This window comes from Anopheles merus, chromosome 3R (assembly GCF_017562075.2).
Source record: "Anopheles merus strain MAF chromosome 3R, AmerM5.1, whole genome shotgun sequence".
Classification (NCBI taxonomy): Eukaryota; Metazoa; Arthropoda; class Insecta; order Diptera; family Culicidae; genus Anopheles; species Anopheles merus.
In genome coordinates this window covers 17,105,746-17,133,008 of record NC_054084.1, presented here as the reverse complement: position 1 = coordinate 17,133,008, position 27,263 = coordinate 17,105,746, and the positions used below count along the sequence as shown (strand labels likewise).

General features: G+C 45.8%; 1 protein-coding gene across 2 annotated transcripts; it reads left to right on the top strand.

The window, feature by feature from the left end:
• The first annotated feature begins 885 nt into the window (after nucleotides 1-885).
• On the top strand, nucleotides 886-26,218 carry LOC121597574 (neurogenic protein big brain-like). Of its 2 annotated transcripts, XM_041923421.1 has the most exons (7): nucleotides 886-1,071; nucleotides 1,229-1,473; nucleotides 4,736-4,902; nucleotides 6,200-6,326; nucleotides 24,259-24,466; nucleotides 24,543-25,381; nucleotides 25,511-26,218. In XM_041923421.1, the coding sequence occupies exons 2-7, from the start codon at nucleotides 1,289-1,291 to the stop codon at nucleotides 25,818-25,820; spliced, it is 1,836 nt and encodes a 611-aa protein (XP_041779355.1). In that variant the 5' UTR covers nucleotides 886-1,071; nucleotides 1,229-1,288; the 3' UTR covers nucleotides 25,821-26,218. The 2 variants fall into 2 exon arrangements, with proteins under 2 accessions (XP_041779355.1, XP_041779356.1); XM_041923422.1 differs by having other exon boundaries at nucleotides 886-1,473; nucleotides 25,462-25,605.
• Nucleotides 26,219-27,263: the final 1,045 nt, after the last annotated feature.

The following is a 27,263-nucleotide window of genomic DNA, read 5'->3' as shown; positions in this document are numbered from 1 at the left end:
AACGCTTTGTTTTAAAACATATCAATTATTGTTTTAAAAAAGCTCTTCTGTAGTTTACAAACATATCGCATTTTGTTGCTGTAGGCTCTTGATATTTTTGCTGAAGGTAAATCGTCTGAAGGCTAGATCAAACCGGGACAAGAAACTTTATCCTCTAGTTTGCTAGACTTTGTTTTTCGGTCAATTTTAAACCTTCTACTAGAAGCGTCAGCGCTAACCACGTATCAGTTTCTCGACAAAAGACTGCATCCTCATCTTTAAGATATCATTGGCTCTCGCCCATCAACAGCTTAACGACAACGGCCACACCACGAACGGGGGAAAGGAGTGACGAAAGCCGGGGGAAATGTTTACACAGCACAAGAAGGCGCATCAGATACGCAATTTTCTTCCGTACCACGGTAGGCCCCACCATAAATCATCTATTGCATGCCGAATTTCCCGAATCTCGTACACGTCCAGCGCCAGCGGCCGCTTTGGAGGGAATTCCAGCTGGGAGTACAAGCATAAAGGTGACCTATTCTATCATGAAGCAATTAAAATATTGACGCCATAAATAAAACTCTCACGTATCGCGCGCCACGCACCGGAGGGACAGCCGAAAAAAGGGAGCGCATCCTGGGGTGTTGTACCTTGGCTGTAGGTCAGGAAATCCCCTGGCTACCCGCGTGGAATCCCCTCCGTACTTTCCCTTCGCCGCATCGCGGGCGTAGATGTACCAACGCCAGGAAAGCATAAGCCCTATATGCTCGGAGGAGTTGCTGCACGAAGCAGCGCACACTTCGGGCCATGTTCGGGCCGCTCCGAACCTTTTTGTGTTTGCTCGCGCGACTCTGCGGAGCATCAGCCGCATCAGCAGCAACAGCAGCAACGGCAGCATGTTTGATGTTGGCTCCGGCCAACCGGCATCTCTCGAGCGCACCACACCATTTCGGATGATCATAACACGCAACGCAGCGACCGTGAACGCACGTGTTTTTCGTACAGTTTGGTTCGCTCCTTGTTCGCTCCGTGGACGTTGTGTGTTGATCAGTACCTAGAGTGACTTCAGTACATCGGTATCAAGCAATGGTAGTGTTTGTGAGATTTTAAGTGGCTGGTTTGCTGTGTTTAATTATTGGAAGAAACAAATGAGTATCCTCAGCAGTGATTAAACATTATTTATGTGATTGAAGTAAAAGTGTAAACTAATCTCTTAGTGTTTTCTACAAATTACTAACGTACTAAGGCAGTGACATTAGTGGCGTTTTTCTGAAAGTGCTTCACCGTACCAAGTGCTCAGTTTGCAATGAATCAATCGACGACTTCGGAGGAGTCGCACTGTCACATAATGGATAAGAACATCGACTTCCATATCGTTCAGCTGTTCGAGCGGCTGGAAACGCTCCGGAAGGATCCGGGCCCGAAGCTATCCCTCTCCGTGCAGGGACGTGCCAACATGCACAAGGAGCTGCGTACGCTGGAGCTTTGGAGGTGCGTATTACACAGACCATTCGTTGAAAGCTCGACAACAAACAATTCCCGTACCAACCCGGCTTTCCATCATCCGTTCAAATTCTAACTACATCCTACTCCCGATTCCCGTAAAGCACATTCAAAGAATCAATTATATTCCTCCCGACTGTGCGGGGCGGAGGCCGTATTAAAACGGAAAACGTCGCTAATTAATCACTTGTATAGGCAATTATCATTTCCGCCCATCCGGAACGGTGATCTCCCCCACTGCAGGGCTAAGGTGCAGTCAAGTGTTATTGTCTACTGGTTGGCTTGTGTTTTTGGTGTGTTTTTTTTCCTCCTCCACTCGGCGCCTCTCTGGCTTAATTCTGGCATTTCTTTAATGCCAGCGAGACGCTTCACTGAATCGGCGACTCGCCCTGGGGCTAGCGATAGCTTAAGTGTGAGCTACCAAAATGGTGGATAGTTGGTGCTGGCTGCCCGTCTTTGATAGTGCTGGAACATGCTCACTTTTAAACTATTTCCCCCGCTACACCCTCAAGACGGACGGCATACCATAGCGGCATCGTTCGGCTTGTGGTTGTTGTTATGATAGGTCTATTAAAATTTAATTTCACTCTCTATGATCGATGGCACGGGGCGGTCGATGGCCCAAGATAAAGCTCGACGGTAGGGATTAATTGAAAGGAATAAAATGGAACAGTTATTTCTTTCCACTTCAGCGATGATAATTTGAGATGTCTCAAAACAGAGCGCGTTTTGTCGAAGCCGGGAGTAATGTAACCAAAATAGCCCATTTAAAATTGTAAATGAACTTAAGTTCCAGTAATGATCGTTCTTCAGCTCCTCTCAGGTAGTTTATAAAAAAGGAGTAGAGATACAAACGGTTTTTTATAGTTCAGTTACTAGAAAATTTGCTTCAGTTAAATTATTTAGTTTAGTTTATTAATTTTTGCTTTTGAATGTTTAGGATGTGCTAAGCTTTGACAGCAAAGCGCATCAATGGTTTTATTCAACCAGTTGAAGTTCAAATGTATAACGTCAATGTATCTTTATAGGGTTTATGACATTTGACGTTAATAAGTCATTTGAATATTCCAGTGATCGATTAGTCTCAACAAATCATTCCTAAATTATGCTACAATGAAAATGAAGTTGTGTTTGATTTAAATGATGTATGAAAATTTATTAAGAGATTAGTAAGAGCTTGCACAGAATATTGTTGAAAGCTAGAATTTGCCTTAAACAGTCCCTAGTTGTTCTTAATTAAACCAAAACTATACATCTGAATAAAAAAAAAACCCATACAACACACACATTTACCAGATAAATACCACCTATAAGTACCACGATTTCTTACAAAACCAAAACCCACGAATACAAATACGAAAATCAATCAACAAAACAAAAAACCTTCATTTCCGTTTTCAATAAATCTTTAATTACAAAAAAAATTCTTACATACATCTTCAATTCTACCACAAAAAAACTGTCCTCAAAAAACGATCTTCTTTCGTTAACAACCAAACTCCCAGCGTCCCATATCGTCGCTGCCTTTACGGTCTGCAAACGGACGCGCAATCGCGTGTACACGTCGCGCGCATGTTTCGCGCCCGTCCACAGAGCTCAACCACGGCAAGCGAAAACATCTGCATCGTAAAACGTGCATCGCGTCGTTTGAATGCTTCATCTTTCTTGTTTTCAAACTGTTTTTTTGTTTTTGGTTTTTTGGTTCGAAACACTGTGTCATGAAAAACTCTCAACAAGAGCATCCCAAAAAAATGGCCCTCCGAAATCGGTTTCGGTTTTGTTTTTGAGCGATGGCGTTTGGTGAACGGAAAGCGTCAAAAGCAAAGAATACGTAAACGTGCTGAAGAAAATTCATAACACACACCCCAAACCAACACAAAATGCATGACGGATGTGTAACAAATGTGTATGACGCGCTGGTGTACGTGGCGCACGAGGAGGGGGATTGAGCGAGGAGACAGGGTTGTTGGCGAAAATGGTTAAAGGATATCTTAAAATAGCTCCAAACGGCTCCAGGCCGGGATGGGTGACCACTGGCGGGAAGAAAGGAAGGTAGTTGAGACCGTTAAGATGACAAAAATGTAAACCTTAGAAAAACGTACACATACACAGCGAAACAGAGGGGCAAGCACACTCTCTGCCCGATCCTCATACTGCACGATCGCCAAATTCCACTCGAAAGCAAATGATCTGTCGTTTCGATGAACGGCTGCTGCCATACGTGCTGACCTTGGGATGTCGATTATTTTTTTTTTTGGGTTTGAAATTCACTCAAAAGACCATCTCCCCCACCGGATGACGGCTGCATGAAAATTGGCTAAATGCTATCGAATAAACTGCGCGAAAAGCAGCCTACACCTACCCTGTCATCGCCGGTCCCGATCGGTTGCATCCAGGCAGGCCTGGTTGGGATTCGACAATTTATTGCACCATAAAACAGTGTGTATGTGTCCGTGTTTTCTCGCCCCGTAAATTCCCGACTGCAACAAGGATCGCATTTTCGCTGCTCGGGCGAAAGAAAATATTGCATGTTTGGCTATCATCGTCAGAATTAATGATCGTCCACAATAATAAGGGACATCATCATCACCATCGGACACGTCGTCGTTGGTTGGTTTGTTTAAACAGTGTGACAGCGGTTGATCGATGCTATTGCTACTACTACCGATGCACGTACCCTATGCCGGATTGTCGTTTGCGTTTGCTCCTTTTGGTTGTTCTTGCAAGGGAAATAAAATTTATCATCATCCTTCCAACCGCCGACGAGCGATGGGATGAACATCTGGGCGACAATCTCGGATGATAATGGATCCTGCGCCCAAGGACGACCAATTCCGTCTTCCAGGTATTTGTCTTTGGGCCGTTGGTTAAAAGCCTGGTAGCAAGCGCATCTTGCCCCGTGTGTGTGTGTGCGTGTGTTTTCCCTCGAAGAAGCAACAGGCAAACAACGGGGACGGTTGGGAAAAGAATAGGGACGGCCAACACAGGCACCCACAGACACAGAGCTTCTTGTAGAACAAGCTTGTTTTTGCTACTCCGACCATAACGCCGATAGTCACCATAAGCTTTCCGACCCACCAGCCACGTGTGTGAACACGCCAAACGACATTAGATGCCGCGGCAAGGCAAGACCTCCCCGAGTCGTTTGCCGGGTGCCAGATAAGAAGAATGCAAATGTTGCCGCCCGTATGCGTGTGTGTGTGTGCTAAACTGCCGTTCTACCAAATTTTCTCTCCTCTCTCCCTTCCAGATCGGTCACGTCCGAGTGTTTGGCTTCGTTCTTCTACGTGTTTGTCGTGTGCGGTGCAGCTGCCGGTGCGGGCGTTGGAGCGAGCGTCTCCTCCCTGCTGCTGGCCACCTCGCTCGCTTCCGGCCTGATCGTCATCGTGCTGACGCAGTGCTTTCTGCACGTCTCAGGTATGTTTGGTAGATACTGTTTTAAACCGTTTTATTGATGTAGCGCTAAGGATTGTCGTAAGGCGTGAGACTTTTCAACCAGGTACAGAGGATGTGGGGCTTAAGTCAATAAAATAATTCCAAGCATTTTTAAACAAGGGAATTGGAACCTTAAAATTACGCGCCAATGGTAAGCTTGTTCTGTAGCGTGATAATCAGCAACATGTAAGGGAATGGTCCATAAAGCTGCCAAAACTAATATTAAGCTCGTTTTTACACACAACGACCCATTATAAAAGAATGCTACGATTACTTTACATTTCCATTTTTTCCCCCTTAAATAAATACTATCCATACTCGCATCGAAAAATGCAAGGTTCGAATGTTTATCTAGGCGGAAATTTTCCCATTTTTTAATTGTGCTCGTCCGCTCGTCCTGCTCGGTTGTAATTTATTAATTTACTCTCACCCACATCTCGCTCGTGGTGGTTCGCACCGCGAAGGCTCGTGACCATTTCCCACAGCTGTGTCACTGGCAGAAGGATCACGATAGAAATGGGAAATTTATGAGCCTCCCTAGTGAGGTGGTTGCAGTAATTACAAGAGCGCCAGCGAGCGAAAGCCAAAGACAAATTGGACCAAATTGAACCAAAAAAAAAAAAAAAAAGAAAAGATGTAAAGGAACAATATTTATCGTACAATATTTTATCGATTTTACGTATTTTCGTTGTTGCTTCAATTGCACTCCGTACCACACCGAACCGTGCAGTGTATAATTATCGTTTTCCTGTCCTGGCGGTATCTCCGTTTCGGCTTGTTTATCGGTAAATAATATCTTCATCTGATCCTGTGTACCAGTGGCCACAAAACCCTCCATTCCCTGATATCGATCGATATTGCATGAACCAGAGAGTTACCTACAGTGTATCTAAGCATCGCAAGAATGAGGCCAGCAAGAGAACGCGCGCGCGTGCGTTTGTTGCCAGCGACAGACCGGGGCATCGTAATGGCATCGGCTGCATTCATTACGGGCCAGCCGTTGGAGCCGCTGCCGATTATGCCACGGGGCCGGCCGGGCAGCTGCACGGGTTGGCACGCGTGGCGAAGACGGCACCGTGCATTCATAAATGCATGCTCTCAAATCAACAAGTGCAGGGCGGCATCCTTTCGGAGCTGCACTGGACCGGCACCGGCACCGGATGTAATGGTGTACTTAAATGCGATCTCACTGCCGTTCTGCGCTGTCTCCAACCCCAAAACTTACATATGTGTGTGTGTTTTTTTCTTCTTCTCGTTTTCTTCTCCTTCCCCTCTGCAGGCGCTCATATAAATCCAGCTGTCACCATGGCCCTGGCGGTGACACGGAAGATATCGGCTCTGCGGGCCATCCTCTACATTACGGCCCAGTGCGGTGGATCGATCGCCGGTGCAGCCATGCTTTATGGGTAAGTGGACGGTTTTCTGTAGCAGTTGCAACCGAACCGCATCGCAGTTCTTGATTTTAAGTTGATTTTAGTTAAACATTTTAAATGTGTTACAAACAACAGTGTAAGCTCAATTACTTCACGAGAAATTTAATAGTTAAACGATTTAATGAGGTTGCACGAGCAGGTGGGGGAGAATAGCATACTAAAAAGGATTAAAAACCTCATAAAAACAAAACAGCACATATCTCAACAAGTGATCAAGGTCAAGGCCTCCCGAAAGTGAGACCTCAAACTGACCTAATGCATCGCAGCCGAACGCTTTCCCCCTCGTCACATAAATGCTACATAAATGCTGTTGCCCACCGCCGCAGGTTTGGGCTTCAGTTTTGTCCCTCGATTCCACACCGGAAGAGTTCTTTTTAGCTCTTTGCCAAAGTGAAAAAAAACCTCATCACTTACGAAACAAACGCCCCTTACTCTGTCTAGCCCCAGGTGTTGCGGGAAGTGGTTTGCTAACAACAGAAGAAGAAAAAAAAAATCCCAACCTCTTTTTTTTTGCCTACCGAGCGGCGGGAAGTCACCCTATCCCCCTGTTTTCCCGGGTGGGCTGCACCAGATGCTCCTTATTTACGCTGCAACAACCGAGCGTCGCCAGCCAGCCACTGGAAATAGAACGGACAGCGGGATATAGAACCAAGAAGCATCAAATGATGAGGAACCCCTTTCGCTCCGTTTGCGCTACAGCACGTGGCTCCCCAAAACGCGAGAAGCGAGTTGGGCGCCGCCGTGTGCACGGAACCGGAGCGAAAGCGATACCCGCGCCCGGGCCCGGTGTTTTTGTGACCGTGTGTGTGTGTGTGTGTGTGTGTGTGTGCGAGCGTACGGCGGGCATATATAACCTCAATTTTGTGCCGACCAGAGCCTGTTGCTGATGATAATTTATGGATGATAAACGCCGTGCTCTCGGGGCAGGTGCTCCGGCTGCCAAGACCAGCGTCGCGTTGCGTCCGCCACAGTCCGACTGCGGCTCGTGCCAATCGTCTGCCTTTTGGGTGGGGTGGGCGCACCTTTCAATGGCAAGCTTCCCGACCAGCTCGCTATCCCTCAAGAGCCGTGGTGGTCGAGTTTGAGCGAGCAATAGCGAAAACAGCCATACGGGACGGATAAGGGTAGGGATTCTCGCGTGAATTGAATGAGTAAAAAAGCACAACAAACTGCGGAAGAGGGGGGGGGGGGGGTAAAAGAGGGAGCCGAGCGAGTTGTGTCATTCCAGAGCGCGCTTGGGGGCATCTCGCTGACGCCATGGGTTGGGTTTGCCTTTGGTGTGTACGTCAAGGCGGGCTGCTCGATAATGATGATGATAACAGTGCGGTGCACGGGGAAGCATATGGGTTGAGTTGAAGTTTTGTAGCGATCTTCTGACGCTGGAAGCGAACGTTTGTTTGCAGGGGGTCTCCGCCCGAGTTGTCTTTGAGTTGAGTTGAGTGGCGGGAGCTCTGTGATGTGATCTAAATTCGATGCGTTTTGTGCCGCTTACTCCCGGGGAGTTTAAAAGTTGATGAACCGGAAGGATTTGTCCTTAAATCTCACAGCACATATGCCTCCGGTGGCAGGGTAAATGCACGTGATTCGATGGCCTACATCTTTGGGCCTGATGTCCAACAGTGCAGCCGGGGCGACCGGCTGCTCAGCGCCACGGTTGTTGCAGGAAACAGGATGTGTTGCACAGAGTGACGGCTCGATTTGATTTGTTCCAACCAAGGTGCACCGAGCGAACAACGAACGGAAGTCCTGCAGCAGTCCTTACAGCCGCATATACATTGTAGCTATTCTTCGGCCGGACGTCTTAGGACCCAAGAGCCGTGAGATGTTTTCTGCCCTGTGCCATCTGCGCACATCCTGCAAGCCTCTCAAGGCGTTATTAGTTTTTTGTCTTTTCATCAAGATTCTTTCCCAGGGCTACGGCTACGGCCTTAAGCGTGTTTGTGTGAGCCTCGCAGCATTTTGTAGGAGTCGCTCAAACATGTAGAGGATTCAGTGGTGCTTGTTGTGATGCAAGCAGCAAAAAGTGGCCGGTGGGAAACTCAATCATTGAGAGTTAGTTTTTTTTTCTTTTTTTCTAATACATCTTTCTTCATGAGAAAATAATTCTTAAAAAGAAAATGATTCTTCGGGTTCTCTTTATACCGTGAACATTTGGTAGACTTCAGCGTTTCCTAGTAAAGACGAATTTGAGAGATTACTGCATCACCTAAATCACATCGGCAAAACAGAACGCCTCGGATACCCAATTTTTAGAACCAACTTTTCCATTCTTCGATGCAAAACACCCAAAAGTGCAGGCCTTGTAACGCCAAGGCGCTGTAAAACTGGCAGCTGTTGCTGTTGTTGTGCCACTTTTGCTCACTTCGCAGTCATTTGCGGTTGCTGTTTTGTCGTGTTGTTTTGTTGTGCAGCCCGGACCATGCGGCGCGCTTGGAATGGGTCTCCCCGGGTGGCACAATGTGCGTGCTTCGATTATGATGCCGATGTGTTCTTGCTGTTTGTGTGTGTGCGCTCTTCATTCCTGTGTCCATCCCGTGTTTCGGTGTGCGTCCTTGGCAGGACCACGTCGGGGCTGCTGGCGAAAACGTCTTCAAGATACACCCGGGACAGTGATGAATTGCTTTCATGCGTGTGCCCGAAGCTGCGCGCAGACGGCATACAATGTCTCCTGCTTCGCTGTGGGATGCCAGCGAGAAGACGTTCTGTACATGATGATGCGTGCGCTGCACAGTGCCCGGAAGGGAGAATCAATCCCTCAATCCCTGGACTTGCTCAATGTGGCTTCGATTGATGTCGGAAAACAAATATGTCAAATTAAGAGGAGCGTAGACAAAACCGTTCGCAGATTGATGGTAACACAGTGGCAATGATTGACCACCGGTTTTGGTTGGTAGCTACAACCGGTTGTTGGGACATCGTCTTCAATAAGCCAGTCACAATGAGTGTTTGATGTTGAAGTTGATTAAACATTTCATAATGATTGATTAAGTTCATTTGCTAAGTTTTCTCAATAAATTGTGTCGTATCACAAATGTAAATTTTCTAAAATTCTAACAGCAGATATCTGCAGAAAACACAATAGTATCATCATTTGAATATCTCTATAGCAACCTTCAGAGACTCGTGGGTCATAAAATGACATTTCCATAAGCAATTCAAGCAGATATACGGGCGCAACATTGAACCAGTGTGGCGTTGTTGATCCTTTCGTTCCAATTCTATGCGCGTTGATCTCTTTGATCAATAAACCCGAACCAACCCGAATGCATATGTCATTTGTACAGCTGATTATTCAATCTGCATCCAGTAATCCCATAACTACAATAGATGCAAATGCAACCCTGCGGCACACGGTGAATTTACTTTTATTGCGTTCCCAGATGGACCCAGGAATTGGCCTGCCAGTCGTAATTTGGCGCTAGGCAGCTTTGTCGAGGGAAGGGTTTTAGGGATCTGCTCCGATTGCAATTGGCTCGATCGCGATGGGACAGCTTTACCCGATCGGTCTCAGTTTGCTCGAACCTTTTAACCAATGTACGATCGAGTGTTCTATTCTGCTCGGAATTCTTTCACGGCTTTTGTCAATAGTGACGAGGACGACAAACGTACTGGGTACTGCGGCACACGCCAGTTGCAATCTGAGGGCTATGCAATTAAGCGCAATCCGTTTCTAGCTCTAGCTCTCTGAAGAGAGAAAGGACATAGACCCGGACAATTAAACAATAGCGTGGTGGTTGCCAATCAACCGATTCCCGGTGCGTACATTCTATTCGTACCACACCAGCTGGTTTTCTAGGTTCTGCCATGTTTCCCCCTTTCATACCCTTATGCAGAATTGCATCCACTGTCCGACGGGCGCTGGTATGGTAGAACAAAAGCGAAACGGCAAAGAAAGGACAGTGGAAAGGATTAAGCGCTACGCATGGCAAAAGGGTTTGTACGGGAACGGAACCGCAAGGATCTGTCAGAAAGGATGGGAAATCCCTGGGAAAGCTGTGTTTTTTTGACAAGGATATGCGCGCATGTGGAAAGCGAACAAAAGGCGAAGATGATTACGAAATACGGTTTTGTATATGTGTGTGTGTATGTGTTTGTGGCAACGTAATCTCTTCCCACCCTCAAGGAACGGGATCTTCGCAAGACGACGGCGCAAGACGAACGAAGCCCCTTACAGATCGGAAGAACGTTTGCTCGATCTTCGTGGCATTGTCCAGATGGTGTCAGATTTCGCTCGATCTCACCGTTCGCGTGGTTTCTTGACAGGAACAGGAATCAGAACCCGAGTTCCCAGATTCCGGCACTGCTGTGCGAATGAAGTGCAACAGTTTGCCGATGGTTGATTGGTGTTGCCTTAGACCTTAGGCTTGCCGCTCGCGAACGCCCCGCTCCGTTCCGTTTGTAATTCTCATGCGCAGGAGGACGGCTCTGGGACGCCATGCGTGGCCAAATGTGCCGTTCGTTGCAGTGTGTTTCAATCTGTTGCATCTTCTGGGATTGGTTTCTCGTTGTCTTCTGGACCACAAATGCTCTTTTGTTCCCGTCCAGCGCGCTTGGTGCCGTTTGCTTCTTGAACCGTGAACAGATCAAACCCGATCCTTGCCTGTTGCATTTGCCAGGCACACGAACGAACATCTTCGGAGGAAACAGCTGCCCCTGTCCCAGTGATTCTGTTGCTTGGTTTCGCCCTTCGTTCCCTATGCCTCTCAAACGCCACACGCCACTCTGATTCTACTGCTGCTTCTTTTCTTTCGCCCGGCGTTCTGGTTGGTTTTTGTTTTTGAATAGAAATGATAGAAATCTTTTTTTTTTTCATGGAAAAATGCATCGCAATGCCAACAGAGGTTTCGGCAGGACAGTCAATAGAAAGCGCCAAAACCTTAAGAATGGCACGAAAGATCACGCGTGACGTCTCAGGGATCGCTGTATCATCGCTGCTGGATGCGTCCTTCTTAAAGCCCACGACACAATAGGAACAACACCCCGGGGGAACGGGGATTGTTTACGGTTGTTCTCTTTAATGCTAAAGGAACTGTTCGGCGGACCCGGCAGGAACTGCTGAAGGGGAATATCAAACGACGTTGACGACGTAATACGTTCTATCTTCCCGTTCCTGGGCATTTAAATCGCTTAGCGTAAGACGTAAGGAAGAAAGGGGCCGAGCAAAGGTGACCTTGTGCTCAATTCGGTGTGAAAAGTAAACAGTAGGACCCTACGTACGACTTCTAGAAAATGAATACGGCAGCAGGACAGCACAATGTACACACGCAGCCTTTCTTCCCGAAATGCTTTGGCGCCGAGACCATTCAATATCCTCTCTCGCTCGGCGATCTTCGACGATGGATGATGTGGCACGAATGCAATTCTGCGCGCATGCTTAGTGTCCCTACGGCACAGACAAACGGGAGCCTGTCCGAAGGATGAACCGGGACGCTTTTGTTTGTCTTGTGGCTTTGTTGGCAACACGGGGTGTTTGCTGGGAGTTGGTGGAATTGGCGCCAAATCGAACGCACATCGAAACCACATTAATAACACATTAATTCGCCCAAAGCACACATAGGAGATGGAAGGAGGATGCAGCTGAAGAATGTAGAGCAAAGCATCTGATGCTAAAGATTAATGAATGAATGAGAGGCTCTGTTTGTTATAGGGAGCTAAAATCTATTTGTTTATCGTTACAATAATTCAAAATGGATCTGGCGTTGATGTTTAAATTCCTGCCTTCAGCATAATCCGATCAAAAGGTGTCAGTTTAGAGCTAATCCTGGACCTTAACGCTTCCGGTTCGGTGTTAATCTTTTAAATCTGACATTGAAACCTCATGACTTACTGTTGCTGTAGAAATGTTGATGATTTCTTGGCTTATTGCTTGAGTTTGCTCCAAGAGCAACTTTTGGAGCTGCATGGAAAATTTGAACCTCATTTTCATTTCTCATTTCTCAACAAATCTCCCCATCACTTTCGCTGTTCATCATGCCAGTGATATCACCTTTTAACAGCGCTAATAAAACGCCCTGCTAACGATGCATTAGCGACACAACAACGCTCTTTGTTCTTGCACGATATGGCAATGTGTATTCCCAGTTCAAGGGAATGCTGTGCAACAAAAAAGACAGCAAACACATAAAAAAAACTGTGCCGTGCACCGTTTCTCATTCGTGGAAACACAAATAAAATCTCACTACATGGCATCAGGTTTTCCCAGCAGTGTCGTAGCCGTAGCATCAAGTCACGCATGAATATCCTGCCAAAATTAACTCGGCATGTTTTCGGCACGGTCCCCCGGTTGCTCGACCAGACACAAAGAGTTTTCGGCGAAAAATCACATCTCCGACGACGAGATGTGTTCGTTTTGTCTGTTTTGGGTAGTGAGAATGGGGAAGAGGAGCAAAAAATCGGGACAGGAAAATTGTCTGCTTTTGGAGTGCCATTTGTAATGGCGGCGCGTGCAGTCCCTTAGCGTTTAGTGGTTTTTCGTCGAGCTCAAGGTTATTAACCGTTTACGAAGTTAATTGTGTTTTCTAAAAATAAGTTTACTATTGAAGTATGCGTATCAATTTGTAGAAAGCAATGCACTTGAGGTTTTTTTTTTATCTTTAGTATCAAAGTATTGTGAGAAGATAAGGTTTTGTGAAGTCAAAATTATATGTTATAGTGACTGAACGGAAACGAGTCCTTATAACTTATAGACCCAAAATCTGTTGAAATAATTTCAAGTTTATCTTTCATTTTAATTAATAATTTCTTGACAAATTTCTTGAAATTTCTTGCCATATATCTAACGACGTATTGTCCAAAAGCGTGTAACGCAAATTATTCAACACATCTTTGAAAGATGCCATATGCCAATTACCATATGCTATCATAAATATAAAGCCTGCAAAGTCTAGCAAGATGCTTAATTTCATCAAATGTACAAGACTCTTTAGCAATAGACTGCTGCTAGGATGCATCAATCTCCTGCTGAAGAAAAGGAAGCTTCTTAAGCAGCTCTTTATGCGTTTTTTCTTTTTTATAATTTGTCTACCTCCGCTCATCGAACCAGCTGATGCCAAGTAATGTTGAAAAAGATCGAACAAAACATGCACACACACATAAACTCAGACATCCCATACCATCGGAATGCACTGCACCAGAAGCGAAGATGATCTAGATTGATATGTGCGCGTGGCTCTGGGTGTCTTCTTGGATATCATTAGCAGCTACGGCAGATCATCCGGTCGGATGTCGCTACGGCGAGGCTGGCTGTTGGGTGTGGAGTGTAGTAAGCATCTTAAAGATGAAATACAACGGCTCCATGGCAACGGGCGATGGCTCGGGAGTGAAAGATCCTGAACTATTAATAAATATTTCCTGGCACGGGGAATGACAGTGCTGAGGGGTTGGAGAACGGTGATGAAGAAGAGTACCTTCGTACGAAAGGGTTCGGAAGAAGCGGGACTAAGAGCCGGAAAACCTCCGACCCTTTTTTATCGTTTACAGTTCAGTTTTTTTCGGGATAAGATTTTCGCTTCCCCTATCCGAAGGAGCATAAGGCTTCGCCATTCATTGCTTTTACTTGGCACCGGGGAGGACCAAGATAAAGAGCCGAAGAAAGTTGCAGCGTGTGTGTGTGTGTGTGTGGTGTGGGTATGTGAAAGGTTAAGCTGCATCGTTTATGAGTTTCCTTTCATGCAGCAGGATGAAGGTGATCATCTGCTGTCAGTGCAAGCCGTGGGTTAGGATATACAAAACGAGCATTCAAGCAAAAAGAGTTCACCGGAGAAAGACAAATCGTCTACTGGTTGTATGAAAGGGTATGTTTTTTTTTTTTCGTTTTAATTCCCTTAGTTTTCTTTTGCCTGGGGGGCGGGGGTTAATACCAAATGCATTGCTGAGGTATGCAATCCATCGCTTTCATCGTTTGCGGTCATGAAATTGAAGAGACTAATTTTGAGCTAACCCTTAGCTTAGGGGATCTAGCATACACTCATACGAAAAAGCTGCTGACGTCAAGCCCGACGCTGGCAGCGGATTTCGTGTAAGTTGGACAGTTTTTTTTTAAAGCCAGTTGAAAAGGCATAAATAATGCGATACAACACGCCCTGGTAGCAGCATCTGTCGGGGTATGTGTAGTGTGTTTGCCGGGTCGCTGTTGGAATGCTGTGACGCTCGCTGCCAACTGTGTCGCTGGTCTCTGGCGGGAAGGAAAGAACATTGCGCTACATTTGGTAGGTTTCAATTTAATTTTCCAAAAAACTCTCAAATTCCATCATCGCATTGGAGTGTGTCACGGAACCATGAAGTGTATGTGTTGTATGATTTATGCCTTACTTGGCTTAGGCCATCTTTGCTCCGGATGCTTGGGAAGACATAGTTTTTGTCCGTTTTTTTTGGTGTACATTTAATTAATGTATATTTTAATGGAATCATCATTCATCATTGTTAAAACAAATGTCATCGAAGCCAAATTTATGCTCTTACTGACATACTTGTATAAAATCCACAAAAATAATAGTTTTTGGCAAATTGGTATGAAAAGTAAGAATTTTATAATTTTGAATAGTTGATTCTATAATTTCATCTTGAAATAGTGATTTTCAATGGTTGTTTTTCCTTTCTGAAAGGAAAATTCATATCAACATATCTCCAACTCACTATCTAACTTCTTACCAAGTTATTTCCTCTGTTCCGGATATCCTAACAGAATTGTACAAATATTTCAATTTCTAATTCTTGGATCTTAAATCTCAGCATCTTGTATGATAAAAAGAAAACTGAACTCTGTTCTGAAAATCCTAAGAATCACATTTTCAACTTGTTCCATTGCTGGTGTTGCTTGAAATTTAGAAACGAAAGGATGAAGGATAATCCATTATAAACCATCATCAGTATTATAGAATAACAAAAAATTGAATCATTTTTTTCATTATAAACTCAAAGCATTAAAAACATCTTAGACATTTACCAAATGTCAGGTTGTTCCTCTAACAGCAACATCCTTTTCCTGTGCTGTACCACACGCAAAACACCGGGTTCGAACGGGCGGCAAACAGCTTCCACCTGGCATTCAAACCAGGATGCCACCATCGGAATGAGATCTTGGTTTCTATGTGTGTATGTGTGTCTGTTTTTTCCGTTTGTATAGAATTTTCTACTTGAAAAGAAATGCAAAATATTCATAAAAAAAAACATGGTGTACGGTGCTAGAGGACCACACCAGGTGCTGCGTGCAACAGGAGGACCATCATACCGATGGTGGGCCAAAAAAGGTTATCAACGAAGCGAAGCGGAGAGTGTTTTTGTCTGATGTATGGAAGTATGTCAAAAACTGGAAGGAAGAGAGCAAAAAAAAAGGGACGCACACACACAGAGTTTGTTTAATAGGAGAAAGCGGAAATAGGCGCCGAACAAGTTGCTCCATTGCCCAAGCGGCCCAAGCGTGCCGTACCGAAAACACCCGGAAGCGGCTCATCCGGTAGCCGGTCGTGCGACAGAGCACAGAGAGTAATCCAACACCATTCATCTTCCTGCTTCGGAACGACGAACAGATATCCGGACGTGCAGTGTGCAGTGCAATGTGTGTATCGGGATGCAAGGCAAGGCGGAACCGCTTTCGCGAAACACGTGAAGATCCTCGCCCGCAAAGACGCGAGACGAGGCGCAAAGTAGGGCCCTCTCTTAGCCACTCGTGAGGATCGCCCGTATCAGAACGATGAGGATGATGATGATGATGAGGCTGATGATGAACGAAATTTTGAAAAGTAAATAACATGAGAAGGGAGTTGGAAGTACCCGGTGGGAGGTGGCAGCAAACAAACCACCGTAAGCAACAACGTAAGAACCTCACTTAATCCTTGACGAGGAGAAGCAGTTCGTTGGCAGGTCCAGGAAAGCACGTGTGTATGTGCTGCTGCTGTGGCTGCTTTTCTGCACGATGGTCAACGTGAATGACACGAGGACAGTCCGCGCTGCAGAAGGGTGGAGCAGGTTCAATCCGCTAAAGTGAAATGTGTCCGGCCACGTTTTGACACGGGTCCATCGTCCGTGGCCGGATGTTGATAGCAAGCGAAAATGGTTCCGGTTTGGTTTGTTTTTTTTCTTCTTTCTTCTCTTCATTCCTTCTGATGACACCTGCACGACCTCTGTCCACACGCTTTATTCCACCTTTTTTTGTGTCTCCCACTTTCCGGACCGGCCTTCCTTGGCCACAATTTTATTCGCCCGCGTTAAAAGATGGAAAAACAAACGCAATGGAATGAAGGAATCGCTTGCGTGTGAGTGCGCGCGTGTGTGTGTGCTTTATTTTTTTGTCCTTCCATACTGGACCGACTGGAAGACGAGCGTAAAAATGCAAACCCGAAAATGTAATGTAATTATCTCGTGGTACGTTTTCGGGCATCGTTTTCGGACGGGATCGGGTTGAGTGTCTCCACCCGGCAGGGGACCGGAAATAATCATCATAACTGAATGTTAATGCGGTACCGCTGCTTCCTGCGCTCGATCGAGATGCACCTTACGCGAGGGAAGCGAGTACATGATCATGGCGCATTAAGGGTGCGTGCCGGCAGTCCGATCTAATGGAGGAAAAGCACTTTCTTTCGTTCATAATCATTAGCACAGCCGGTGGCACAAGGTGGCACCGCATGTTCGAATGCACTTGCCGAGGGACGATGGGCCAGGGGATGACCGTTCTAAGAGCGGAGGGTTGCTACGGAGGGAGGGAGTGCGACGTTGTGGTTGAGAAGACTGTCTATCATGTTTAATTTTGTAAAAGTGTAACCACGCGACCGCGCATGCACGTTGTTGCGGCTGATGATATCTTCGTTTTAGCACTAAAAAGCACCTTATCATGTATCTTGATTAATAAGGGAATTTTCGGGCGAATGAATTTGAATTGGGTTTATGCATTATTTCTTTGAAGCTTTTGCAGGGCATTTGATGTAAAAGTTGCTTTGCAGTTTACGTAATTTATGGTGACACGCTGAAGGTGTAAGATACAGCTGCATGCTTGGGTGATCAAATTTTATGCATTTTACTCCAATTACTTGAATGCATTGGCACATTTACCTTGACACGAAAGTTTGATCAAAAATATTTAATTTTGATTCGAGTCTATGTTATCATTCATAGAGTGATAAGGCCATCTGCTCAAATGGAAAACAGATAAACCTATTCCGGAAGGAGTCTTCATACATGTTTAACTCATCTCGCATATTGGACATGTTGTATTCTGCTTATAAACTTTTTTTATATTAGTGTATAGCTGAAAAATTATAAAATTCAAATGTGATTTTTAATCGTACATGTGATCCATTATTTTAAAATTTTAATAATAGAGTCTGTTGTTTTCTGTCTGCACAAGTCCTCTAAAATTGTCTCAGCAGTAGGAGAAACTTGGTTTTGGAGTTGCATACCTTTAGGCGCTTCACTTCCTTCCCACCGTACAATCTTGAGATGATGTTTGTGGTCTTTCAGCTAACTTCAATCCTATTCAACAGTACTAAATTGATGAATCTCTATTCATTTACTACAATCTGCCAGTTTTTTTTTGTAAAAAAAAAGAACGCAAAAAAAAGTCGGTCACACAGTTTTTAACAAACAGTACAAATACAGCCACCCATTATTCCGCCCATTTCTTGGTGATACATATTCCACCTGCGCTCCGGTTCAGTGCAGCGATAAGTGTGAAGCCCACCAGAAGACGCAAGAAAAAAGGCAACGCCAGCACTCACATGGCAACGACCTCAATTTGCAGCGCGCGTTTTTTCGAGCGGAACCGGCTTCCGCAAACCAGCGCTGTGACGAAAGCTGCCGTCGATGCCGGTACTCCAGAATTTCGGAAGAATTATGTAGCTTGATGAAAATATTTATATGCACAGCGTACTCTTCTTGCCGTTCGTTGTCGTTTGTTTATTTTTTTCACCTTTGCGGGGCGGAAAATGGCATCCCGAAAAACAATGGGCATCTCCGGATGTTGCTGTGAAACGGGGTCGCCCTTGGGCTCGCAGCATGGCAGGAAAGACGGGTGGGGGAGGGTAAAGCAAAACCGCCACACCCCAATGCACCCTAACGAGGCTTGCGGCCAGGCCGAAGAAAGTGCAGCGTGCTGGAAAGTGCACGTGCATGTGTGCTGCGAAAGCATACAATGCCGACTTCCTTCGGGGCGGTGCATTCTGGTGAGAGATGACAGCAAAATAACAAGAAGAAGTAGAAGAAACCCAACCACACCCCCTGCTACCGACACACGTTACACACGTTGCTGTTGTTCCTTTTTTTTGTGAGTGTGTGTGTGTACATGTTTTGCTTTGGAAAGCAACTCACTTTTATCGGGCCGGAGTGGATTCGAACACGAAAAAACGAATCACAACGAGTGCCACTTGAGCCTCCTGCCTGCAGCATTTGAAGCAGGGCGGCGAAAAACATGCATGAGCAATCCGGAAGTATAGAATATCACTTCCACCGGTTAGCAACCTCGAGCCCAGGGCACGATCGTTTGTCATGCCGGGGGCTCTGCTGATGGCTCTTTATGAATACGATGGGACATTGGCAGTGCAAGAGGCAAAACGCATAATTATGCACGCAGCGATGCCTCCTGAACCGCGCTCGAGTGTCAACTGACAGACGCAACTGGAGAAGGATGCTCTGCCGTGCCCTGATTTGTCACCCGAGAGGGGCTCGCGGGAGACACTGACGTCTCCATGCCTCCTCGAACGTGGACGAGTGGATGAAGGGAGAACATATTTTTAATAATAAAGAACCACTCGAGAAAAATGCTTCTTTCTATCGCTCCCCCTTCTTGGATGCGGAACGCTGCAGCATCGCTCGTTCCGCTCGTTTTTGTTGCGGCACGTCTTCGAAGTCTTCCACGTGCTGACGGAGCGGCACGATGCACCCGTATGAATGCATTTCACGTGCGAACTGATGAACTGAAGATGCCGATTCCGGGTGAACACTGGGAGAATCCATCAATATGTTTCAATATCGGATCGGCTCGATCACGATGCACCGTTGTTTGTGGTTGTGTGGAAACCGTGTGGGGAGCGCTGTATGGTGTTTGTTTTCGACGGATAAGATCATTTAAAAGATCTCAAAATAAACAAGCTCACTAAGGTGTCCTTGATGCCGGTTGGCAGACAGACGATGGGGGTTCTTCGTTGCTTGACGATGGAGTAGGTCATGCTTATTTATCTTTGCGTGATGATCGAGTGACGACGACGAGTGAGGCCGTGAAAGTGCCTCAGAGGTGTTTAAAGTACACATCGCTGGTATTGTAAACTATGCACAGTTTGTATGATATTGAACAATGGATAACGAGATGTTGTTTATAAGTTGTTTATTTTGTTCCAATTCGATCTTGTATCATATTCGACGATGTGGCGACGAGCTACCGGTCCTGTCAGCTTTCAAATCTTAATGCAGTTCATGTTTGGATATTCCATTTATGCACTTCATTTACATAAAGTAATCCAAATTAATCTTCTCCATACGCTGATATGATCAAATTTTCTATTCTTATCGTATTTTTTCACTTGAATAATATTATGTTACGTTTTAAAGTGAAAGTTACTGTTCAATCTTCAACTGTTCAGTGTCAAAAATATAAGCAATACATATGGTAAACATCATCCCTCATCAACTCATTACATTATTCCCCCGAAACATTGAGTTATGATTTATCTTGCTCTTCTTTTGAACACATTTTTCAAGCAATTATTTTCTTATTAAAATATGTATGGGAAAAAGAATATGAACCTCGCAAAAGAGCACCGTTAGCCTTCTCTGTCAAGGACACGAAGGTCGGTTTTATGATCCATCACCATAACCGAAACGACACCACGCCAACAAGGCAGTCCAAAATTTGCCCTTGCACGCATATTTTATGTTTAATATATCCCATTAAACCCCGAATAAGTTCACTGAACTTTGCTTCGTTGCATCGTTCGCATTGCGTTTGCCTCTTGTGCCTTTATTCACTGTTTCACGTTCACATCGATTGTTTGCACCGCAAAGCATAATTAGACGAAAAGATGCAAATGAATGGGCACCGAACGATGGAATCAAGTAAAAGTTTAATGAAATTCTTATCAATTTGTTACCAATGGGCTGTGGTGGGGACGGAAGGAGCGGAGACTTTCGTGTGCCGTTTGGGCAGTAATTGGTGGTGTCCAGTTGCCAGTTTGGTGCTGCTCGTTCGCCTCGCCGCTTAATTGTTACTGCCAAAAGGGAAGGATGCTTTATCGCCCATCCGTACGCTCTTCTCTTCCTATTGTTTTGTTACGTTCTCATCCTTTTTTTGTTATTGCCTTTGCCTTGCTGTAAGGAAAGTGGGAAAACCCCGCACCCTGGAACTTGGAAGCTATTTTTCCCACGGGCACCAACACAAACACGAAAGCGGTCCATCATCCGTCAGCTGCAATTTTGCATGAAAATTTGTAGCAGCATCAGAGCCAACAATCAATTTGCATATTTTGCCGTCACAAAACTTGGCGACCACCACCACCACCACCGCTGACGGGATCAATTTTCCCTGGGATCCGCGCACTTGGGTACGCCGTACAACAGTGAGGACATGTGTATTTTGTATGCACTATGCGGGATGAATTTCCCGTTCCCGTAGGGTGTGGGTTTGCAATTGTTAAATTTTATTGCTAATTTATGCGTCCCGGTGACCGTTTTTGCCTAGTGCGGGAGCGATGCAGATTTGGCTGTCGGGTTTTTTTTCAACGATGCAGTCGTTGATTGCACGAATTTGGCACGACCGAAACCAACACCGTACGAAAACGGCGTTCCCGGGCGGTGGCTTTGTTGCAATTAAGTCATTTTGCAGCGGGTGCAAACAAATTGTTAGAAAGGAAGAACGCTTGCCATGCTTCTGCCGATAATAGCATTAGAGGTAGCGGATGCTTTCCTCACGTTCGAGCGTTCTCTATTTGAAAGCAAGGAAAGAAAGGAAATGGTTGCTGTTGGTTGATTTATTCCGGATCGTGCCTAAGCGTGCATTCAGACACTGCGCCGACGACGGGTTGACGTTTTTGATGTGATCGGGCCGGAGGGTTGGTTTGAGTTTTCTTCCCGGCGCCGGAAGATCGACACTCGGGACGTGATTCGAAACGCAAACGTTGGCATTGTTGGCTTGTTGTCGGTGATGCCGTCTTTCTTCTCACAAGAACGTCACAAATATCGACATTTGGCTGGAAATGCTGGTCGTGCTGCAAGTGAGCGTCTCTTCTGCATCGCACCCTATGCTTCTTTGCCACTTGTTTAATCGACCTGTGTGTAGTTTGTGTCATCAAAAAAACAGTCCAACAGTTCCATCCAGCCAGAACAAAAGAGTGCCAGATTAACACCCATCCCTCACATCCTTCTATGCTTTCGCTGGCGCCGGATGGCACTGCATTCACAAAAGTACACCCAAAATGCACCCAAAAAATGTTCCTCGATCCTAACGATGGCCATAAATCTCGCGCGAAAACAAGTGCCAAAGTGGAGGATGATTATTTTTTATGCCCTCCGAAGGTCGTCCTTGCTGATTAACGGAAGCCAAACAATAGACACCATAACACGCACTTCGAGTGTATTTTCCGGCTCAGGGGTTGCACCGTTGGTACATTTTTCCAATGGAAATGATACACTTTTTCCACCCAAAATAAAATACACAAAGCAAATAGTTCCTCCCCCTATAGGGTTTTTGGGTTTATCCTTTCCCAACCCCACGAAACATGGCGCGAGAGAGCGCGGGTTAGGCGTTTGTGTGCCATATGCAAATAAATAATAACCACAATCACCCGTGGGCGCAACTCGTGTCCTCATCGGAAGGTTGTTATTGTTGCTGCGAGGCTCGCACTTCGCAGAGGGACGGTATTTGTTCGATTGGCTTAGCCACACTGGATTGGACTCGAACGAGGAAGTGATTGTCGAAGAGTGAATAACATCTGCATATGCCAACAATTATGCACTTCCGAAGGAGGCAGTCGCATGGGAAAGGATTGCAAGGAACGCTTCGTGGCAGATGTGAAGATGTCGGTTGCGGTTTGGGCGGTGATGATGGTGTGAAGAAAGTGCCTCCGTAACAAAGGCAGCGGAAGCAAGCTAACGAATCAATTATCTTCCGACCACTTCAAGTCATCGACAGACGTTGACATTGAGGAGGAGTGAAATTGGACCGAGTCGGAGGAAAGCATGATGCCTTGCGGAAAGACATTTCGAGACCAAGGGAAGCGAAAATAATTCGCCCGACAAAACGTTCCACTTTGGGCAATTACAATCAATTCGAGCTCGACCATTGAGTTGATTGTGATCGTAAAAGTTTCAGCGGTTTTAAAATTTATTGCACCGTTGCAAAATTGTCGACCGACTGCACTTCCTGCTAGATGGTCCATTCCGTGGGCAAAAACATGAGAAACGAATGCACACCGTCCTTGTGTGGTGGTAATGCACACTTGTCCCTAGACCCTAGATTGGTCGCAAGTATGAAAAAAAACTGTAACAAACTGCTTTGACCTGCAAACCCACTGCGCCCTGTGTTTTTTGTATGAAGGGGGAAATAAAGGATCAGGCTGGCGCGGTGTAGCGCCCCTTATGCTCTCTCGCGCCCTTGCTTGTTCCGAACAGCGGAGGTCACAGAAAAACAAACAACTGTTCGCACAGCCCCGCGTCTCCCTTGGCCAATTTCACCTCGTCAATGCGCATTGGAAAGCCAACCCTCCTGTGTTGCGCTTAGCTCTATACACTCTCCCTTGCTGGATGCTGCAAGTGGAAGGACGTGGAAGGTCTTGGTATGATCACAGATTACGAGAGTGTCGAGCTAGTGCAGTGTGGTGTTTAAACTGTCTCTCTCCTTACTTCTCCCGCCACATGTATCAATTACACAGTGATGAACTTTAAAATCCACTTCCTATCCCTGGAGAATATCCTTCTCTCCAACACCAAAAAAAACCTCAGCTCGCCAATTGCATAACCGGCGGAAGTGCCTTCTTCACCTTCTGCCAACCCGGAACTGGTTTTCAAACCCCTCGGGTTAGTGGTTTTTTTAGAACACACTTTTTGCACCACTCGACCCTTTCGCGTTGTCCAAACAAGAGAGAAAAAGGGATGGTCACGCACAATAGAGTCTAAAATTGCGATAAAAAATACCCTCCAATGGTGGATGGACCCCTGTCGCCGTCGATTGGCTTAATGTGCAATGAATTTTAAGGTTGCTCGGTGTTGTAATTGAATTAAATTCCACTTGTTGTCGCTCCCACAACTGTCCAAAGGAGGGAGAGCCACGCAAAAAAAAACACGCCAAACCGGATATCGGGAACGATTTATCAAACTTTTCATCGGAACATCAGTGGCAAGTGAAGCGCACAGTGAACCACGTGTACAGTGATGGATGAATGGGCAGTATGTGTGTTTGTGTGTGGTTTCTTTGCCGCCGCTGATGACAGTTGTTTGAGAATGGTTTGAATAGAACGGCTAATTGTGCCGTATGGTGAATAAAAAAAAGTGAAAGCGAACAGGTTGATACAGTAGCTAAAAAATGAAAATCATTGCTTCATTTGATTCTTGTCGAACCGAATCACTCCCTATTTTGTCACAAGCTACAATGACTCCTGTGCTTCCGGTTTGTCGTATTGATCCTTCTTAGCCATTGTTCATCGAAAATCGGGCGCGATGAATAAGTGATCGCTTGATTATCGTTTGATCTTGCAATATGCAAATCATCCCAGGATGAGACGGCAATTCCCGGCTTAGCCCGTAGCATTTACCTTCTCAATCTCTTCAATGAACCATGCAACCCTCCAAAGAACATTTCTTCACCGAGCGTTTCCTCTAATCCTTAAATATCCTTATTGGATTCGTAAGCAAAAACTGGAATAATTTCCCCATAGGCCACTTTGATGCTAATATCATTTTATCTTGTTGTATCTCTCCCTTGCAACAGAGTAACAGTTCCGGGTTACCAAGGTAATCTACAGGCAGCTGTTTCGCACAGTGCTCAGCTAGCACCCTGGGAGCGGTTCGGGGTCGAGTTCATCCTAACCTTCATCGTTGTGCTGGCGTACCTCATTTCGACCTGTTCCTTCAAGAAGTATTTCGGATCGTCCGCGATCGTCATCGGTGCGGCGTACAGTGCGTGTAGCTTCGTATCGGTAAGAGTCTTATCTTTTACACTATAATATTGGTCTGAACAAACTTGATATACTAATAGGAGATGCTTCTTTGCAGATGCCCTACCTGAATCCAGCCCGTTCCCTGGGTCCCTCGTTTGTGCTGAACAAATGGGACAACCACTGGGTGTACTGGATTGGGCCGTTCTTCGGCGGCATCATTGCCGGTCTGATCCATCAGTTTGTGTTTACGCCGAAACCGAAATCCAAGAGCAAATCGAAGAGTGGCAACAGCTCAAGCATCTCCGCCGTTGCCGCCGAGGAGCCGAACAACTACACGGTGGATGTGAGCAAGATGGCCGCGGCGCAGGGTGTCGTCGGGAAGTTCCAAAACGCCCGGCACCACAGTGGAACGCTGCCGTCGCGCTTCTGCCACAGCATGTACGCGAGCAGCGATCAGCCGACGATCAAGATTGAACCGCTAGATCCGATCTACGGCGCTGCCGGCAAGTCCATGTTTGGGAAGAGTCCGCAAATGTCCCGCTCGAACTTGAATCGCTCGCAGTCGGTGTACGCTAAGAGCAATACGGCACTGCATCAGGAGATTCCGGCTACCGTAGCGGCCACGGCAACCCTGCGCCCGGGCATGCTGGTCCCAGCACAGAGTCTATACCCGCTGCGAGTGTCTCAGCAGCAGCAGCAGCAGCAACAGCAACCACACGTACACACGCAAAACCAGAACGTACAGAATCAGCTGCATCAGCGCTCGGAAAGCATCTACGGTATGCGTAGTGCCGTGCGACAGCAGCAACAGTTGGCCGACCATCTTTCTCAGCAGCTTGCCCCACGGCCAAGCCACTCGGAAGCGGGCCAGACCGGCTTTCAGCCCATCTACTCCGTGCGGAACAATCCCGCCTGCTCGACCGATGGTTTGCGCGATGTCCACGAACAGGCTGGGTAAGTGTGTAGAGGCGCACGAACCGTCCACAACACCACGCAACACCTCACTCACGTACTGTTCTTTCTCTAACGCTTAGTTCCCTTTTCTGAACCTCTTCTTCCCTCCTCTCACGAAAACACGTGCAGCTGCGATAAGGTAATCAACACGCTGGCCCGGACCGACCGGCCCGAATCGGTGTACGCCGCAACGCGCCGCATCCACTCGACACACTCGGACGACAGCTCGTACGGGTCGTACCACGGCAATGGGCAGGGTAATACGCCACCCACTCGCAACGATCCGCATCAGCAGCACGGTGGTCCGTACGGTGGAGCTTCCCTGCTGCATCCCGCGTCCAGCTCACGCACGCTGCCCCATCCGCACGGACATCGAGGCGTGATCCTGCACGATCCTAACATGCCACCGCCACCGCCACCGCTCATGAGCTGTAGCTAAGCGGGGAGCGCACGCTCCACACCACCACCACCAAATGAACCCGTAGCCGTTAAGAGTGTAGAGTTTTTTGCGTGTTTGCGTGTGTACTGCGTTTATACGAAATAGTGATCCTATTAGACTGTAAGCATGTTATTTATAAATCAGAACTAAGCCACAAGACAGGCTCCCGCTCCTCCCTACCCTGTAGATTGTAGTAATTTATGGCCAGCTTGAAAGGATGTCACATTGCTGTTGTGATGAGCTGTGGGAAGGTGAAGACTGAGCAAATATAAGCGAACATAGCGAACGCAAAACGAATCGAGCAAAACCGTTGTAATTGAGAAGAATTTCTATGTTTTGTGTACTTATGGTGAATAAAATATAATCCTGGTTAAAGAAAAAATGACGACTTTTCTTGATTTATCAGTTGTGAAGACATTTGGTCAATGGTGTTGTTACACATCCGGGAGGTCTGGGCTGATTATATGGCATGCATAATAATTCATTACTATCAGTATCAAAGCGATAATTAATAAAAACAAGGTCTATTATTAAAACACTGGTTTTGGGCTGAATTGAGTCAGAATTGAGTCAGAATTTTAAAATACTGCAATATCGCTGGCAGTGATGCTTCAAGATTGCATACTTGTAGGCGTTTAAGACATTTTTGATCGTACTGTACAACAGTTCGACAGATGGTTAAAAAGAACAGTGAAACGCGTTAATTTAAACTCGTATTAGAAACAATTTATGATTTATATAAAATGATGTCGAACTAGTGAGACATAAATAAGCGAAAAAACTATATAAATATGTTGTGAATTATACAACCATGTCTCTCATATGACTTAATTATACTCCTTCATGTGATCCCCAAATGTTCGAAATTTATACTTTATACGATAGATGATTATAACTTTTCGTTTATTAATTTGTTTTCATAAAAAAAACTATCAAAAACGATAATAAATTAGAATATCAAAGGCCAAACACAACTTCAAATATTTTACGTTATTTGGTCGATAGTGTTGTTGCACATTCGGGAGGTCTAATGGGTGATAGTTTTGGGTGATTTTTATTATCGTTTGATAGACAATTATGACGTCATTACAGTGTGTAATCAGTCGTTTCTATCGCATTTTAGTAAACATCGCAAGCAAACTAGATTCCGTTTATCATTCATATCCGTATTTTACTATCTAGGTAAGCAAACATACTTCACAGTTACCGACATTTACTTTTTTCCCCAATGAAATGTGTAGGCATACCGGTCAGTAATGCCGTTCATACATTATTAGCATATACATTAGTAATGCCTTAAGAACTTTATTTTCAATTCATATGCGAAATAATCATCTTTACTTCGAGAGCACGGTTAAGATGGGAATCGCCTAAAGTCCCAAATTATAGGAGAAGTGGTGAAAATTTCTTTCGTATAAAAACACAATCAAGAAACGTTATATT